General features: G+C 33.1%; 1 protein-coding gene across 1 annotated transcript in view; it reads right to left on the bottom strand.

The window, feature by feature from the left end:
* The window catches only part of LOC115891700, a 68022-nt gene that overhangs the window by 38109 nt on the left and 12309 nt on the right, over positions 1-17604 (bottom strand). Inside the window, exons 2-3 of the mRNA XM_030912241.1 lie at positions 15259-15503; positions 13174-13346 (exon numbers count right to left, since the gene is read on the bottom strand). Of these exons, the coding sequence (XP_030768101.1) occupies positions 13174-13346; positions 15259-15503 (418 nt within the window). The remainder of the gene's footprint in view (positions 1-13173; positions 13347-15258; positions 15504-17604) is intronic.

Raw genomic sequence — 17604 nt, 5'->3', positions numbered from 1 at the left:
GTGATTATCTACAACTTTTATCTGAACACTTTTTGTCTAAAATAGATTGTAATGGAATTAGGGACAATTTTTAAAATAGCCAAAATTTGTTTTTTTCGAAATATCTAGTAAGCCATGAACTTTTTCAAAAATCTGAAAGGCGCATATTTATGACTCCACAAAACTGCAACTCTTTCCCCATTTAACCGACTCTCTAACTCCAGTAGTTTCCGAGATGCCCATAGAGAACATCGTAGGAAACTCACCCTGTATATACCTACAGTATTGTCGGTGGTGATGAATCCTGGATTTACTCTTATGAATCCGAAAATAAACTATAATCGGCTGTTTGGGCGTTCCGAGATAAACCAAAACTGAGGAAAGTTATCCATTCTCATAGTATTTCCAAAAAGAGGGTGCCTACATTTGTCTCAAAATCGGATCATGTAGCAACAATTCCTCAGCAAAACCAAAGAACTGTTACTGCTGATAGGTACATATCTATTTGTTTGCTTGAAATAATTGCTGAGTTTTGAGAAACCAACCCTCAACGACGAATAACGCTTCACCAAGACAATGCAAGTTGCCACACAGCTCAAAAATTTTAAATCTCGAAAAAACAGAATAAACTGCGTGGTCAAAGGTTCTAGTTTCCCGAAGTTGCAGTCAGCGCGTTCTATTGTTGGTACTTTCAAAAACGTATTTTTGAAGGTACAAACCAGCCAGTGGAAGAACTGCTTTCAGATTTAGTTCCAATGGATGCAAAAATGGATTTTGTGAAAACAAAAGGAGGTGTATTCTCCACGAAAGTGGAGAATACTTCGAAAAACAATAGTGTTTAAAAGTTATTTAATTATATTAAGTTATTTAAGTTATATATTTAAAAACAATAGTGTTTAAAAGTTATCTACTGTCTTTTTCAAATTCTACGGGGTTGTTTTGTTGTTTACCACATATGACACAGAATATTGTGGCTAGACTCTAAAATTTTTGCAAATTGTAAGTTTTGGGTACGTTGAAGGACTATTAGGGCTATAATTTAAAAATATTTTTACGAGATACAGTGTGTCCCAAATAAATAAAAAATATCAAAGTTGTATTTTTTTAAACGGAACACCCTGTATATTATTACATTTTTAGTTTCTACGATGAAAATAAAGGTAAATTTGATTAAGATTTACTGCATTTTAAGCTTAGCTTTTTTGAAATATTTAGGTTTTTCTCAAAATACAGTAATAATCTTTTAAATACATAAATAATTACTAGCTCTAAACTGCAGTAACTTGTTTAATTTAAATGGAACACCCTGTGTATTTATGAGAATCATATGCACAATTTAATTGTCTATCAAATTGTATTATACCATTTTTTACCCATCTCTTGAAGTTTTCGTAGAAAATGCATTTCCTTATAATTTATAAGATAATTTAGACCTCATTTATCAATATACCCATGGAATATCGACATTTTAGATTATTTTTTAAAGATGTAACAAATTTCTAAAGGGTACTAATAATAGATTTCATTAAAAAATTAAAAAAAATATTTGTTAAAGAGGACCATATAATATGATTTAGTGTGGCATTCAACCAAACCAAACCAAACCAAAACTGAATTTTGTATGTGCATTAGACAGTGTGATAAAAAGTAAGAACTTAAACATTTTTTTTAATTTTTTGATGAATGATTATTTATAACTAAGACGTTCATTTTCATATCTTATTATTATATTGATTTCTGATTCGAATCCACATTTCTTAAGAATAATTTATTAACTAACACAATTAAGTATGTAATTAGGTAACTAATATTTGGGCGGAAATAATGCTGGTATATTTAATTAAAGGCTTCTTCTTTTATAAAAATTTAAATAGTTTTCTTTTTATATAAAAATAGGCTAGTAGAATTATTATTTTTAACACCTGTACAATTTGTACATTTGTTGCTTTAAAAACAATCTAAAATGTCAATATTCCATGGATATATTGATAAATGAGGTCTAAATTATAAGAAAATACAATTTCTACAAAAACTTGAAGGGATAGGTAAAAAATGGTATAAAACAATTTGACAGACAATTAAATTGTGCATCTGATTCCCCTAAAATATACTGGGTGTTCCATTTTATTTAAACAAGTTGTTTCCGTTTAAAGCTAGAAATTATTTAAAATAAATTTTTAGACACTCTGTATAAGGTAGTATTATTTTTATTATTGCAATACAATAACTGATCAATAAATAAACTTCAGTAAATATTTGGTATTAAAAACTTTGATATCCTTGGAGAAATAAAGCCTTAAAATTTTTACTGCAATTTCACAAAATTGAAAATATTTCAAAAACGGTAAGTGTGATAAACCTTAATCAAATTTACCTTTATTTTAATCGTATAATGTAAAAATGTAATAATATACAGGTTGTTCCGTTTAAAAAAATGCATCTTTGATATTTTTTATTTATTTGGGACATTCTGTATCTTGTAAAGATATTTTTGAATTGTACCTCTAATACTACTTCAACGAACCCAAAACTTAGAATTTGTAAAAATCTAATCGTTTAGCAACAATACTCCGTGTCGTATGTAGTGAACCACCCTGTATATGCAAAATTTAAAAGGCAACCCTTTTTAAATTCGAGAATTAAAAATTTTGAAATAGATACACCGGGTGCGTCTTGATAGCGGCTCACCCCTATAACTTTTTTATTTTTTTAGGTAAAAAAAGAGATTTGGTATGACATGGTATGTACAGCGTGGCCTATCGAAAACGTTCCGCAAGGCATAACAGCCAGGGTTTTTTTTTCAAAAAATCCAAAAACACGTCAATTTTGTTTGTGAGGGGGACAACTTTTGCCCCAAAAATGATTGCAAAATCTTCAACCTTCTAAGCGGGGGTGTCATCCCCCAACTTTTTTCAAATGGGAAGGGGGGTCGAGTGGCGTCTCAATGAAAATGCCTCTCTATTCTCTATATTTCCTCACTTCGTTTTTAAAAATCGGTCGAGTCATTTTGAAAATATGAAAGATTGAAACTTGAAAAGTACTTTTTGCAAAAAACGCATAAATTGAATTAATTAAAAAATAACTTATCTTATTAATGAAGCAAATGCTGAAAATGTTGCCTGTCAACCTCCATACAGTAAAACAAATTGTTTTCAATTCGTTCTAGAACATTCTGAAGAACTTCCGGGGTTCACTTCGCGACAAACATCAATAATTCGTCTTCGCAGGTCTTCTAATGAGACGGGTGGAGTGCTATACACTTTACTTTTTATGTGTCCCCATAGAAAAAAGTCTAAAGGAGTCAAGTCGGGTGACCGTGGAGGCTACTCAATTGCACCCCTTCATCTTATCCACCGAACGGGAAAGTTATTGTTTAAATAATTATGCACATTTTGAGAGTAATGTGGAGGTGCACCGTCTTGTTGAAATATTAGTTCTGCTTCAACGTATCCAGGATTGTTCTCTATGATGTGAGTTAGGGCTGGGTCGATGGTATTTTCCAGTAAATCCAAGTACATATCACCTGTTAGATTTCCAGGAAGAAAAAAAGGACTCAATAGAATTTCTAAAAATACCAGCCCACACTTTCAATTTCTGAGGCTTTTGTGTGTTCACCTCGTGAAAAACCTGGGGTTGTCCTCAGCCCAGTACCGAGAGTTGTACCGAGAGATTAACTACACCGTTCAAAAAGAAAGTACACTCTACCTAACCTGATCGTTTAATCTTGTGGCAAGTGAAAAAATGTGTAAACATCTAGAAATAATAAGAAAAAACAGCAAATTGGTCGAAGGAATTTATCCTTATCATTTACTCTGATAAATGTTTAAATAAACTTTTCAAATTTCAATCCTTCATATTTTCTCAATGACTCGACCGATTTTCAAAAACGAAGCCGGAAAGTATAGAGAATAGAGAGCCCTTTTCATTGCGGTACCACTTGGCCTCCCTTCCCATTTGAAAAAAAATTGGGGGATAACACCCCCGCTTAGAGGGTTGAAGATTTTGCAATCATTTTTGGGGCAAAAGTTGTCCCCCTCACAAATAAAATTGACGTGTTTTTGAATTTTCTAAAAAAAATTACCCTGGCCGTTATGCCTTGCGGAACGTTTTCGATGGGCCACCCTGTATATAACATAAACAAGGATTGATTGACATATCCGTATTGTGACAACTTTTATTATGATATATCTTAACAAATTATTTGGCCTAATCGTAGGTTTTGACGTTGTTTATAAGTACTATAAATCTATTTTACCAGACTAGACTACCTAATAATTGCAAACTACAGGTGCACTACGTGCTCTTCTAGATTCACTAATCTTACTTGTACTCTGACGATCTGAATAAATTCGGTACATGGAATACCGCTAAATAACCCAATCTACTAATAATCGTTTTTACCATAGTTCGTATCCACGGACTGAAACAGTTTTAAACGACACAATACAGATGTATATTAGAGAAGCTAAGTTACTTTCTAAGTTGTTTTTCTTACGTTCTAATGGCTGACTTTATAATCCAAGGAAGGAAAACTATGTTCCATCTGATACTTCTTTTAATGGCGTGTTTTAGTAAATCTGTTAACCAAGGGCTGAAATACGTTGAAGAATATGTTAAAGGATACGTTAATACAGTGATTAAAATTGTAAAAGTAACACTACAGGGTATTTTTAACTTTATTTTGTAAAAAAAATTAGCCACCTATACAAATACCAAACAATAAAAAAAGAACGGCGTCGAAGACGGCTAGGGAATGACAATCGATAATAATTTTGGCGAAGTCAAGACTTCGTACTTGACCCGTACTCTTCTTTATTTTTTAATGGCGCTTACTGCCAGTTTACCTTAAGATGGTTGTATTTTATTTTTATATTGTTTAAAAATGATTTTCAAAAATTCCAGAATTTTTTTTTTTTGGAAATACACTTATCAGCACGAAAAACGGGCATCTTAAAATTTTCATGTATTTTAAAATTTTATATATTGTTTTCTAGTTGACCGATTTTGATGATTTAAAAAGCAGTTTGTAGCAAAAATTATTTGACTTCTTAATATATTTTTCTAAATTAAAACTCAAAGTTGCCATCTGTCAATTTTACGAGGGAAAACAAACTGTTCATATTTTTTTTTTAAATTTGAAACACCCTGTGGAGTATATTAACAAAACAAGGATTCTAAAAACCATCTTATTATCTAGGTGTATCTTTTCTCATTTTTTGGGGGGATATATGCGTTTGAAGGAGACAGTAACATTTTTTAGTATTTTTACATTAAAACCATACCTTTCCTTTTAGCCATAGTCAACAGGCGTATAAAATAGTATTTATGATTTCTGTAATGTCACTCTCTTTGAAAAATCATGTTATTATTTTCTGTTGGGCAGTTACTCGAGCAGAGATGGTTTTAGGTGCAAAATTGATCTACCATGATCAATTAAAGCAACAATAGTCGATAATTCAGAACTTATAACCATCTCTACTACTGCAGGATCCATTTGGCATGGGTAGCATTTGGAAATATGAGTGATATTTTCAAGTGTGCTAACCTACGGCTTAGAGACTATGGCAATTACCCGAAAAACAGCAGAACAACTGCGAGTTGCACAACGAGCCATAGAAAGAATCAAGTTAATAGTCACCATGAGGGAAAAAATGCAGAACACCCACATACGTCAAAAAACAAATCTAATAGATGTTGTTAAAAGAGTGGCAAGTCTGAAGTGACAATGGATCGGACATGTGGCAAGGCAGGATCCAGACCGATGGCCTCAAAAAGTCATTCTATGGAGACCTAGGGGAACAACAAGAAGTGTGGGCCGACAAAAAAAGAGATGGATTGATGACGTCCGAACAATGGCGGGAACAGAATGGATAAGATTGGGTAGAGATCGCAAAGTATGGAAAAACCTAGAAGAGGCCTATATCCAACACAGAAAAAAAAAGTTCATCAGAACCGAGAAAAATCAAAGGTTTTCCTTGATTAAAGTAAAAACCATCTTCGGATTATCACGGGGTTTCTAACAGGACACTGTCTCCTCAACGAACACCTCAGAAGGCTGAAGCTGAGAAACAACGGCGAATGCAGATTCTGTGGGGAAAATGGGGAAACACCAGAACACCTTATCACTAATTGCGCCGAGACGACGACCATTCGTGCCATGAACTTTGGTACGGCTGATGTCGAGGATGAAGAGCTAGCCTCTGTGGAGCCGTCTCAGATACTGGGTTTTCTTAAACCCTGAGACTGTATGATGAGTTATAACTCTAATAAAGAAAGGGGAACACACAATAGATCTGTAAGGTCGCGGTGATTAACTCCCCTCCTAAACATTCTACATTTTACATCCAACACTGGATGTAACCAGGCTGAGAAAGAAGAACCATCTCTACTAAAGTAAACGTCAATAAACAATATTAATATGAGTTTTCAATGATAGTGGCATTATAAAAACAATAAAAACTTATGTCTTTAAAAGCAAAAAGAAGTTTCTCTGTGTTAAGTTACCATATTATGGCAAAAAAAATTTCAATTTAGTTTATATTTCTTAAATCTATTATTTTTTTATACTCAAAATAGCCAACTGCATGTATTGTGGGTATTAAATTTTCTTAACAATTTCCAATTAATGCCTAGATAGCTAAACACATTTTACTGCCGAAAATAGAATTAGGGTATTTTTAATTAAAATTAAATGTTATTAATGAAAACAAATTAGTGACCGGTTTTGATTTGGTCACCATCAAACCTTTGTCAAAAACGGTGTTAGTTTGTTTAATTCTATTCATATAGTTTGTTAATTTGTTTATTACTCGCGGCAAGAGCTTTATGGTTGAAATATGGCAACCTCGACCCGCTCGTCGACCGAAGACGCGACGGGACGAGTCGGCAACTTAGGTTAGTACTCATTTAGAATGTAGGCAGTGTTGCCATTCTGTTTCTCAATAAGTAATCGTCCAGTTAACAGTCTGTATATTTGAATACAGAGCTACGACTTTGAAAAATGAACTGACTCTATAACATATTTTTAATGATACAAATTATCCATATTTTAGACAGGTTAGAAATTAGCATATTATCGGAAACTACTGTGTAATAGTAGTACTGACAGCTGAGTACTCTCTCTCTTTGGTCCGTTTCCCTGAAGAGGGATTAGTGACTATGATGTTCCTGTAGCGGTTTTTATCGTATTGTGCCAGTCCGCTCTGTTTTGAGCCATGCTGACGGTTTCATGAAGGCCTTGGCCGATTAGGCCTTTAGTTTGATCAACCCATCTTTTGGGTGATCTTCCTCGTGGTCGCTTTCCCTCTACCTTTCCCTCGACTATTAGCAGCTGCAGTGAGTCCGTTCTTCTAGCAATGTGACCAATATATGTCAGAAAACATCGGTTTATTTTTTTTGAGAGGCTGAGTTGTGAGTTTAGTTCTTGGAGAACTGACTCATTCGTACAATGGGCTGTCCAAGGTATACGTAGCAGACGTCTATATGCCCACATTTCAAAAGCATCTATTCGCCTGGTATCGCTTTTCTTCACCGTCCATGTTTCCGCCCCATACGTAGCAATCGGGAAAACAAGCAAGTTCAGCAGTCTTAGTTTGGTGTTCTTAGTGATGGCTGTATCTTTCCATATCTTAGTTAATTTAGTTACGGCTGTTCTAGCTAGCGCAATTCTACGTTTATTTCGCCTTCGCATGAGCCGCTGTTGTCGATTAGCGATCCCAGATATAAGTATTTATTAACCACCTTAAATCCAGCTATGTTTCCCACGTGAGGTTGGTTGTTGTTTTGTCGGTCCACAATCATGACAGTAGTTTTGTTAGGATTAAGTTTTAGCCCAAATTCTGTACTAGTTTCTTGGAGACGTTGCATAATAAATTCCATTTCTTCCACACTTGATGTTATGATTAGTGTATCGTCGGCATATCTTAGATTATTGATTTTCCTTCCCCCCACAGATACTCCACCTTGCCAGTTATCGAGAATATCACGCATTATGTACTCGGTATAAATATTGAACAATAGGGGTGAGAGAACACACCCCTGCCTGACACCCTTCATTGCTTGAAATCTATTTGATGTGACATCATTAATTCTTATAAGTCCGTAATTATGTTGGTATAGTTGTCGGATAAGTAGAATAAGGTGATCAGGAACCCCCATTTCCTTGAGTATTTGCCAAAGTTTTTGCCACTTGACTAGATCGAAGGCCTTAGAATAGTCGATAAAACAGAGATACATTTCTATGTTGAATTCTCGCGCTTTTTCTATTAACTGTCGTACGTTCCCTATCTGTTCTCTGGTACCCTTACCAGGCATAAAGCCAGTTTGTTCTTCTGCAATCTGTGGTAGTAGATATGGCCTGAGTCTGTTGTTAATAATCTGCAGGAGAATTTTGCATGCATGAGGAATTAAAGCAATCATTCGATAGTTATTGCAGTCTGCCGGATTACCCTTTTTATATAGTGGTATATATAGCGAGCTGCACCAGTCGTCTGGCCAAATTCCCGTCTTCCAAATCAGATTGCATATGAAATGAATAACATCAATTACCGGTTGCCCTATTGACTTTAATATCTCAGCAGCTACACCATCTATACCTGGGGCTTTATTTTTTTTGAGACGATTTAGGGCGTGTTCAACTTCTGATTTAAGGATCTCCGGTCATGTTCGAATTGGTTGGGACGATTATTATTATTAGAAGATTCACCATCTTCGTAAAGCTTTGTGCAGTACTTTCGCCAGACTTCAACAATACCATCCGGATCAGTAATCTTTCGACCATTTTCATCCTGTATAATTTGTGTACGTAGTTGAAACTCACGAGAGAGATATTTTACCTTATTGAATAGCTCTCTAGATTCGTTAGTTGCCGAGTGTCTTTCCAATTCTGTGCAAATCTCGTGGACGTGCTTGTTTTTATCCTGTCTACAGCTGTTTTTTATTTCTTTATTGATGTTTCTTAGTTTGTGTTCTTTGTCAAATGTTGTTGATATGACTAGGTTTCTTCTCTTTTCAAGCAAATTGATCGTATTATTCGACATCCAAGTTTTAGACTTTAATTTAATGTTTCCAGATGTGCAACTTCCTTTAACTATTTCATTTATCCAAGTCCTAGTGTCATTCCACATTTCTTGTACGTCATTTTTTAGTGTGGGCATTTTTACCGATTTCATTGTTTTCATTATTTCTTCTTTAGTAGGTACTGAATACCTTTTCGTTTTGATCAATTTCACTGCCTGTAGTTTACGATGGAACTTTGCCACTAGGATTTTATGATCTGATCCACATACCATGCCAGGTCTTGTCTTAACATTGGTAACAGATAACCGCCATCTACCGCTTATTAAGATATAGTCAATTTGATTTTTCGTTTTTTGATCGGGTGAGGTCCAAGTTGACAATCGTCTAGGGTGTTGTTTGAACATGGTATTTGTTATTGCAAGATTGTTGTCTATTGCAAATTGTATAAGTCTCTCTCCTCTGGCATTTCTGTCTCCAAGTCCGTACATTCCTATAATATTTTGTAGGTTGTTATTGTCAGCTGACTTTCCCACCTTGGAGTTGAAATCACCTAGAATGACTAGGGGTTCCTTTTTGGGTGTGGCTGATACTAGTTGTTCTATTTCTTGATAAATATCCTCAACTTGTTTGTCATCTGCGTCAGTTGTAGGCATATATACCTGAATAAGATGCATGTTAGTAGGTTTTGTACGGATGGTGACTTTAATAATGCGGTCACTAATGGTTTGGTAACTGTCCACGTATTGTACCATTCTTTTGTTAACCACAATGGCTACTCCATTCTGGCTTGCATTGTCTGAGCCCGACACGAAAATCCGATGTTCAGCAGTTGTAAAGTGTCCCTTACCTTTCCAGTGTGTTTCCGACAAACCACATATATCCATCTCTGCTGTCATCAGCTCACGCTCCAATATTTGAAGTTTCCCTACGCTCAGGAGTCCTCGGACATTCCACGTACCAATATTTATCTTGGATTTCTGAGGAAGCTTGTTGTTTTTTCCAGTAACTCGAGCTGCAGACAAAGCCTGGTCACCTACGTTTGTCTGCTCGGTTGCTAATTTCACACTTGATGGCCCGAACCCAGTCAAGCGCCGGTCGCTACTCGGATCGCATGGCAACCATATACCATTGTCACGTAACATCATAGTGTTCATGGGATAATAATCAGGTGGTTTCCCCTTGCCTGCCTGATCCTATGCCGTTGGCTCATACTCGTCATCGTATAGCTCATCCGCCTTTTGAGATCATTTCTGCTCTCAAGGGCAAGAGAGTGCCCTAGTTTGCTAAGTAACTAAGCTGAGTACTACTTTTGTTAAATTAATTTAAAGCTAACATGTTTGAATGTTTAATTTTTGAGGTTTATATGTACTAGGCTTGAGGTATTGTTATTGATCATGTTTGTAGTTGTCAGTTTATTTTGACTGTCTTTTCTCAATTATTTTTGTATAATTTGTACAATTCTAGTTCAAAATTTTTGCTAACACTCGTTGCTAACATTTTGTTCGTTGGTCGCTGAATGACTCATTCAGCAACCAACAAACAAAATATTATGTTATGGTAAACGAATGAGTAGGAATTCATCAAGTAGCTTGATGTTTTTAGGAACTACTGGGCTTGATTTGAAAAACAAGTATTTTAGAATCTCACTACTTGACTTGACTTGATTTTCAATCGTTACTACTTGACTTGATATAAAGCAGCTTCAAGTTACTTGATATTACTTGATTGCATCTTGTTGCACTGCGCATCCTATAATAGTGATTGGATATTGGCCATAAAAGAAAGAACTCCTAAATTTGGCAATACAGTTAACTTATGTCATTACGAGGTGGAACTCGACCTTCGAGATGCTACAATTCGACGACAATGAAATCAACTGAAATACTCTAAAACCAACAGATGAGGAATGGGTATTAATAGAGAAAATTTGCAAGTATCTGAATGTTTTTAAGATTGTTTCTGCAACATTAGAAGTTGAAGCCTATTGTACACTTCCGATGTGGTGATAATCGGTATAAATATGCTTCTATTATTGATTTTAAATTTAGCTTTGCGGAAGAAGCCATACATAGAAAAATCAGTTTTATTAAATCTTTAAGGATAATATATATTTACGTTATTATTATCTATTTACGTTAATAAATAGTTTCTTACTTTATTTGTTTTTTATTGTTGTTTTAATCCGCGATTTTTGTTAACATTAGAATTTACTATTTTCTTTAAAGTTTTTTATTGCAGGATTTTGTAGTTGATTAAAAATATCTAATGAAACTTAAAACAAAGTGAAGTCTTCAAAAAGATTGACAAAAATCAAGTAATTTGAAAATCAAGTCAAGTAGTGAATTTCTATGAATGAGTCTCGATCGTTTTTTTCTTTAGATTAAACATTTTGAAAAGGTTTATTTCCACAAAAAAAAAACAATTGTCAATAGTTAAAATTTTTGACTCTTCTATATTAATTAATATTCTACGGGAAATCTCTAGATTAGTATTTTTCACTACATGCTTACTTGTCTTTTAGAACATATATTATCTTTCTTCCAAAGTAAACCAAAAATCGACTAATTTTTTTCGTAAATCTTATAACTTTTTTAAGACCGTATAGACTGAAATAAACAAAAACCATTAGTTATTAACAAATAGATTAATATTAGATAATATTAGTTCTCTCATGATCTTGGAGATTTGAATTTATGGGTAACATTTTTTCTGCTAATTTTAATTACCTATTTGTATCAAACTGTATAATATTATTTTCTATATTATAAATATCACTATTATAAATAATTTAAAACGGTGTGCATCTCTTTTTTTTTTTAAATCGATTTTGGAACTAGGTAATGGTGTTACATGAAAAAAATAATCATTAATCTAAAAGTTCATAAATATTTCCTAACATTTCTCCTAACTGGTTATGCAAATTGTGGTTTTGTCCTTAGTCGAATATAGTTTTATTAAAAGTAAACGAAATGTATATAATTTATATAAAAAGAACACTAGAAAAATGATGTAACTAATTAAATAAATTCATATTTTTTTAGGTAGGTAGCTATCAGTAAATTCGATAATAATATAGGGTGGTCTAAACTGTTCCGGACACTTCAACAGCATATTCTGAAGATAAAAATAAGTAAAATAGTTCGTATAAATATATGTCCTAAAATGCTTCGTTTCGGAAATACAGGGTGTAGAAGTTTCATATTTATTTCGATTTTTTCCAAATAATTTCCGAACTAACTTCAATATTTTGATGAAAATGGGTGTCTGAGAGTTTTTTTAACATGAGAAATTTGATTTTGATGTCACTCTGACACCTATTTGTCGGTGACGCTACCTACATGGGTTTTAACTGTTTTGAAGAGTAATACCTTTCGTCAGTACCTGTATAAAACTACTGAGTAATAAAAAATATTAATTTTCGTGACTTTTTACGTAAAAAATATCTCTTGGTAGAAATCGATACGAAAAACCGTTCTCAAGATATTTAGAATGGAAATAGTCATCATTGACAATTCTGTCAACATGTCATTATTGACAATTCTGCAAAAAATTATGGTAAAACAGTTTCTGTCGAACTTTTGGCACAAAATATTTCAAATTTATCATTTCAGTTTAATTTAGTTATTTATTTAGTTAACCAACTATTTAGTCAACATGTTTAATTTATGTCAATGATGACAGGTATTGATAATTTCGATTCCAAATATCTTGAGAACCATTACTCGTAGCGATTGTCGCCGAGAGACCTTTTTTACGTAAAAAACGTCGTAAATGTATATTTTTTTACTCATTAGTTTTATACAGGTACAGACAAAAAGTTATTACTTTTTATCATATCAGAAAACTCCCAGCCACCAATTTTCATCCAAATATTGACGTTACTTCATAAATTATTTGGATAAAATCGAAATAAAAATGAACTTCTATACCCTGTGTCTCCGAAACTAAGCATTTTATGACATACCTTTACGAACATTTTACTTACGCTATTTTACTTATTTTAATCTGCTGAATATGCTGCCGAAGTTTCCGGAATACAGTTCGGACCACCCTGTATAATAAACTGCAATGAATTAATAAATTAAAGTTATACTAATTAAATTTAACATTTTTTTTGTCTGTCAGCAGATCACAACTATCTTTTATATTTAAATGTACTATCAAATAATCACTCACCCATGGAAGCTAGATCCATCATCCGGTACTACACTAATATCATCATCGAATTCTGTATGATGTATGTCATGTGGACCTTCATATTCTACAGGAGGCCCATGGGAATACGGTCCTGATACTTCAATTCCTTCGTGGTGATCGTGATGATCATGGTGATGAGTATTTGGAGCAACCTTATGAAAATTTTATTTCATTACATATGTTGTGGACAATTTTATAAAGTATAAAGTTAAGTACAAAATAACCGATACAACAATAATTATTGTAGTATTTTGATGAATTAACTTTTAAATTTTAAACTCATAATGCAAAATTTTTTTCCAAAGCAACTGTTAAAATTGCCTTATATCTATCAAAAATAGTAGATAAAATAGTACTTTAACCGCAAGAGTAGATTAAATGATACTTTAACAGCGAGGATAGGTTAAAAACTTTATTTCTCCTCGCACGTTTTTTAACTGCTTCCATTTTCGAAAATGTTTGTTTTCCTTTTCATAAGTTATTCGGGATTTAAATGGAAGTAGTTTGGATATGGCGTTTGTCTTCTCAGCCTGAATATCTGTTGGTAAATTACTTATTTCATTTTGAGCCATTTCTGGCTCCAATTCAATCAGCAATCGACACGAAAGAGAATTAAAAAATATTGACTCAAAACTGACAACTAAAGAGACAGTTTTATTTATTTCAGGGGCGGGAAAGTGAAATAGCAAAAGCGGGTCCACCGTTTCCACGGAAATCTGAAATAAAATAGTTCCAGCCCTAGCCACTAGGTGGTAGTGCAATTAATTTTTAGGTTAAGAAGTTGCTACTAGTTATTGCCAGATGGCGTTAAATCAGAATTTTTTTTTGTAGTTTCCATAGTTCCAACGGCCATTGTCATATTATTGTCAAATTCTCAAAAATATTGTCGTTGTCATTCAAACCAAATCATCCTTATCACTGAGTGCGCCGAGACGACGACCATTCGTGCCATGAACCTTGGCACGTCTGATGTCGAGGATGGAGAGCTGGCCTCTGTGGAGCCGTCTCAGATACTGGCTTTTCTTAAAGCCCTGAGACTGTATGATGAGTTATAACTCGTTATAATTCAAGAAAGGGGAATACACAATAGATCTATAAGGTCGCGGTGTTTAGTCCCCTTCTAAACATTCTACATTCTACAGCACCAATCATAATATTATCAAATAAATGATTATCAAAATGTTTTTCAAACTATAATTTGTTATATGTGTTTTAATTAGACAATTCCTTTTGTTTGTGGCCCTAAAAATATAATATAAGTCTTTTATTTTTGCCATTTATCATTTAAGTACCTATTTATATTTACTCCATTTACAAAACTTTAGGCGTATTACGTTGGTCTTCTTTTATTATAATAAACGATGTTTAAATATTTGACTTATAAATGAAAACTTTAAATAATAAATAATATTTCACATGTTTGGCTTTAATTTTATTTAATAATCGTATAAATTATAGGTACTCTTAAATCTTATTTTTTACACATCACAACGATACTTGTTATTAGTATTGTTGAATTTGTGTAAAAAATAAGATTTAATAATCAAATTTAATTATTTTAGAGTAAAATTCAATAAATAAGCTCATTTAAAAAGCCCGCGCTTTGACCCATTTAAAACAAGCCCTACTCAATAGATGGCGCCACTTCTGTAGGACTATTTTTCAGTATGGCAGAGTCCATTCTTTTTCTAGCTAGGTATATTCTTTGATTTATTTGTCAAATTACATAGAAACCAACGCCAACCCAGCGCAATATTATTTCTACTCGTAAAAAATTCCTTGAAATAATAATTTCTGAATATTTTTTAAAACGTAACTCGCTATGGAAAAAAATATTGTTTGGTTTGGTTTGGTTGTGGCATACACGGCGATAAAATTGCATTTTCGTCTGCCGAAATTAATTTACTCGCGATTTCATCGCTCGTGAATTAATCTTTTCGCGGTCGACGATAAAATACCATTTTATCGTCTTGTATAAAAAATAACTATTAATCGTGGATAATAAAAAATTGGCAAATATTATTGGATTATTTTGCATTAGACAAATATTTTATTTCTATTTACCTGATGAATGTGCGATATGAGATGCTTGTGATGATGGTATTTTGCTTGAATCGGATAATAGGCACAGAATTTGAAGAAGTGATGTAATGCAGGAAATAGGAAGAGCAGCACTTTCAGTAAAAGTTTCTTGGCAGTAGCAGCTCCAATGATTAGGGGCAGCACGAATAAAAACTTCACAGCTAACAGTTTGATAACTAACAGAATAGCTATCAAGGCGTAAATCAGCTTCTCACTTATGAATTTCTCTGAAAAATAAGACAAGACTGTTAGTAAAATTGCCATAAAATAAATTAGTGAATATTTTTGTAGAGCATTGGACTTAAAAAGATTAAACTTATCTCTATCAATAATTGATTAGATATAGTTAATGATATGCTGTATCAGTGGTATTATGAGCATTCCTTTCTATAACTCAATTTTACGGATTCTTTTTTGGTTTGCGATTTCAAGTATCCATGTTTATGAAGCATATATGATGCTGGGTAATAATAATTTCAGTTTATCCAGATTTTAGTTAGCTTAGTAGAGACATATCAGAATATTTGCGATATTATTTTAGCATCAGAACCAAAAGGATCATTGTGTGATATATTTAGATCATTACGATTCACGACTATTTCCATTGTTTTCTTAGTATTGAGTACTTTGTTTTCTTTGTATTATTTTTTTCCCAATATTAGCAATAGTCCTCTCCCTGAACAGCCCATAATCTCTAATCAGTTTAATCAATAGACCAATTTAATCACTATTTTCACATTCTTACTTCGCTGGAGGCGACAAGCTATAATTCATATTCGCCCCCATGGCTGCTCTACCTTCTTTTCTATTAATAGTTATCTCTATTACGAGTATAAAAAAACTCCGTGTGCTTAAGTGTTAAAGTAATTGAAACCCAATGTACATTTAAAGGCATATCTCGGTAAAATATTTTTAATGAACTAATTGGTTCATTTAAGAACAATTCCGATAGTTAATAATTCTAATTCATTTTAATTATGCAATGTTTATTTCGTTCTTGTACAGGGTGGGTCAAATTGGACGCTTTTAAAGGGAAACACCCTTTTCTATAGGAGATAGACGAAAACTAATATCGGTGTCTGGAGCTCAATTCTGATCAAAAACATCATGGTGAAAACTGCACATCGATATCTGTTACAGTTTCGGAGTTACGGGGTGTTTTTCAAAAATGTGTATTTTTAACAAATTGCTGTAACTTTTTTGCTATGGAAAATCTTGTATTTCTATGAAAACATTTCCAAAGCACCTTTTTACGTAGAATTTAATGGTTTAAGTATAATTTTTTTAAAATTAATAATTTAGGAGTTATCAACAGAAAAATTGATTTTTTATTTGGGACACCCTATATATTTTTAATTAACCGAAAATAACTTAAAATTACCTTTCCAAAAATATAGCACACTTAATATTTTGGTATAATCCTCTTCGAAATACAGAATTTTTAAAAGTTCGCCACTTTTTACTAATAGGCTTTGGACCTCTTGTTAATGATATGCCCCTAATGAAACTCGAAAACATATTTTTCCAGCAATACGAGGCACCGCCTCAGAACGCTGAAGTTGTCAGCAAATGTTTGCAGCCAATTTCAAGAATAATTGAATAGCTATCCAAGATCCCAGCCGTCTGCCGTCGAGGCCGCCGTACTTAATGCCTATGGATCTAATCCTATGGACATCTTTGCGGAAAAATAAAGGTCCTTATTTCTAAATTGCCCGTATAATCTAGACAAGAATTAGAAATACTTAGCAATTATGAGAGGGTATCTTTTACCCCTACTGAGTTAATAAATTTCGCGAGAAATGTTCAAAAACAGCCCCGTCTGTCCATAACAGAAAACGGTCGATATGTCGTACACCTGTAGCAAAATCTCATGTCTTGGTTTGCTATTTATTTTTATTGTTATCAGATATAGTTCAAATGTGTTGATGTTGGTTAAATATAGTTCAAATTGTTATAAAATTCTGCATCTCTCATTGCAAATATTATTCTTCTATATGTTCACAGCTAGATTTTTTTTACATTACAGCCGGCGTCGTTCAAAGCCTACTTATTTAAAGTAGACGAATTTTTATAAACAATATATCTCGAAGAGGAATCGAGCAAAATAGCAAGTGTGCTATATTTTTGGAAAGGTAATTTTAAATTCTTTTCAATAAATTAAAAATATACAGGGTGTCCCATATAAAAAATTAAATTTTCTGTTGATAACTCTTAAATTAATAACTTTAAAAAAATCATACTTAAACCATTAAATTCTAAGTAAAAAAGTCCTTTGGAAATGTTTTTATAAAAATACAAAATTTTCCATAGCAAAAAAGTTACAGCGAT

Source organism: Sitophilus oryzae, unplaced genomic scaffold (genome assembly GCF_002938485.1).
Source record: "Sitophilus oryzae breed Bouriz unplaced genomic scaffold, Soryzae_2.0 scaffold_1190_pilon_pilon, whole genome shotgun sequence".
Classification (NCBI taxonomy): Eukaryota; Metazoa; Arthropoda; class Insecta; order Coleoptera; family Curculionidae; genus Sitophilus; species Sitophilus oryzae.
The sequence above is the reverse complement of the archived record's forward strand: the minus strand, read 5'-3'. Positions and strand labels throughout refer to the sequence as shown.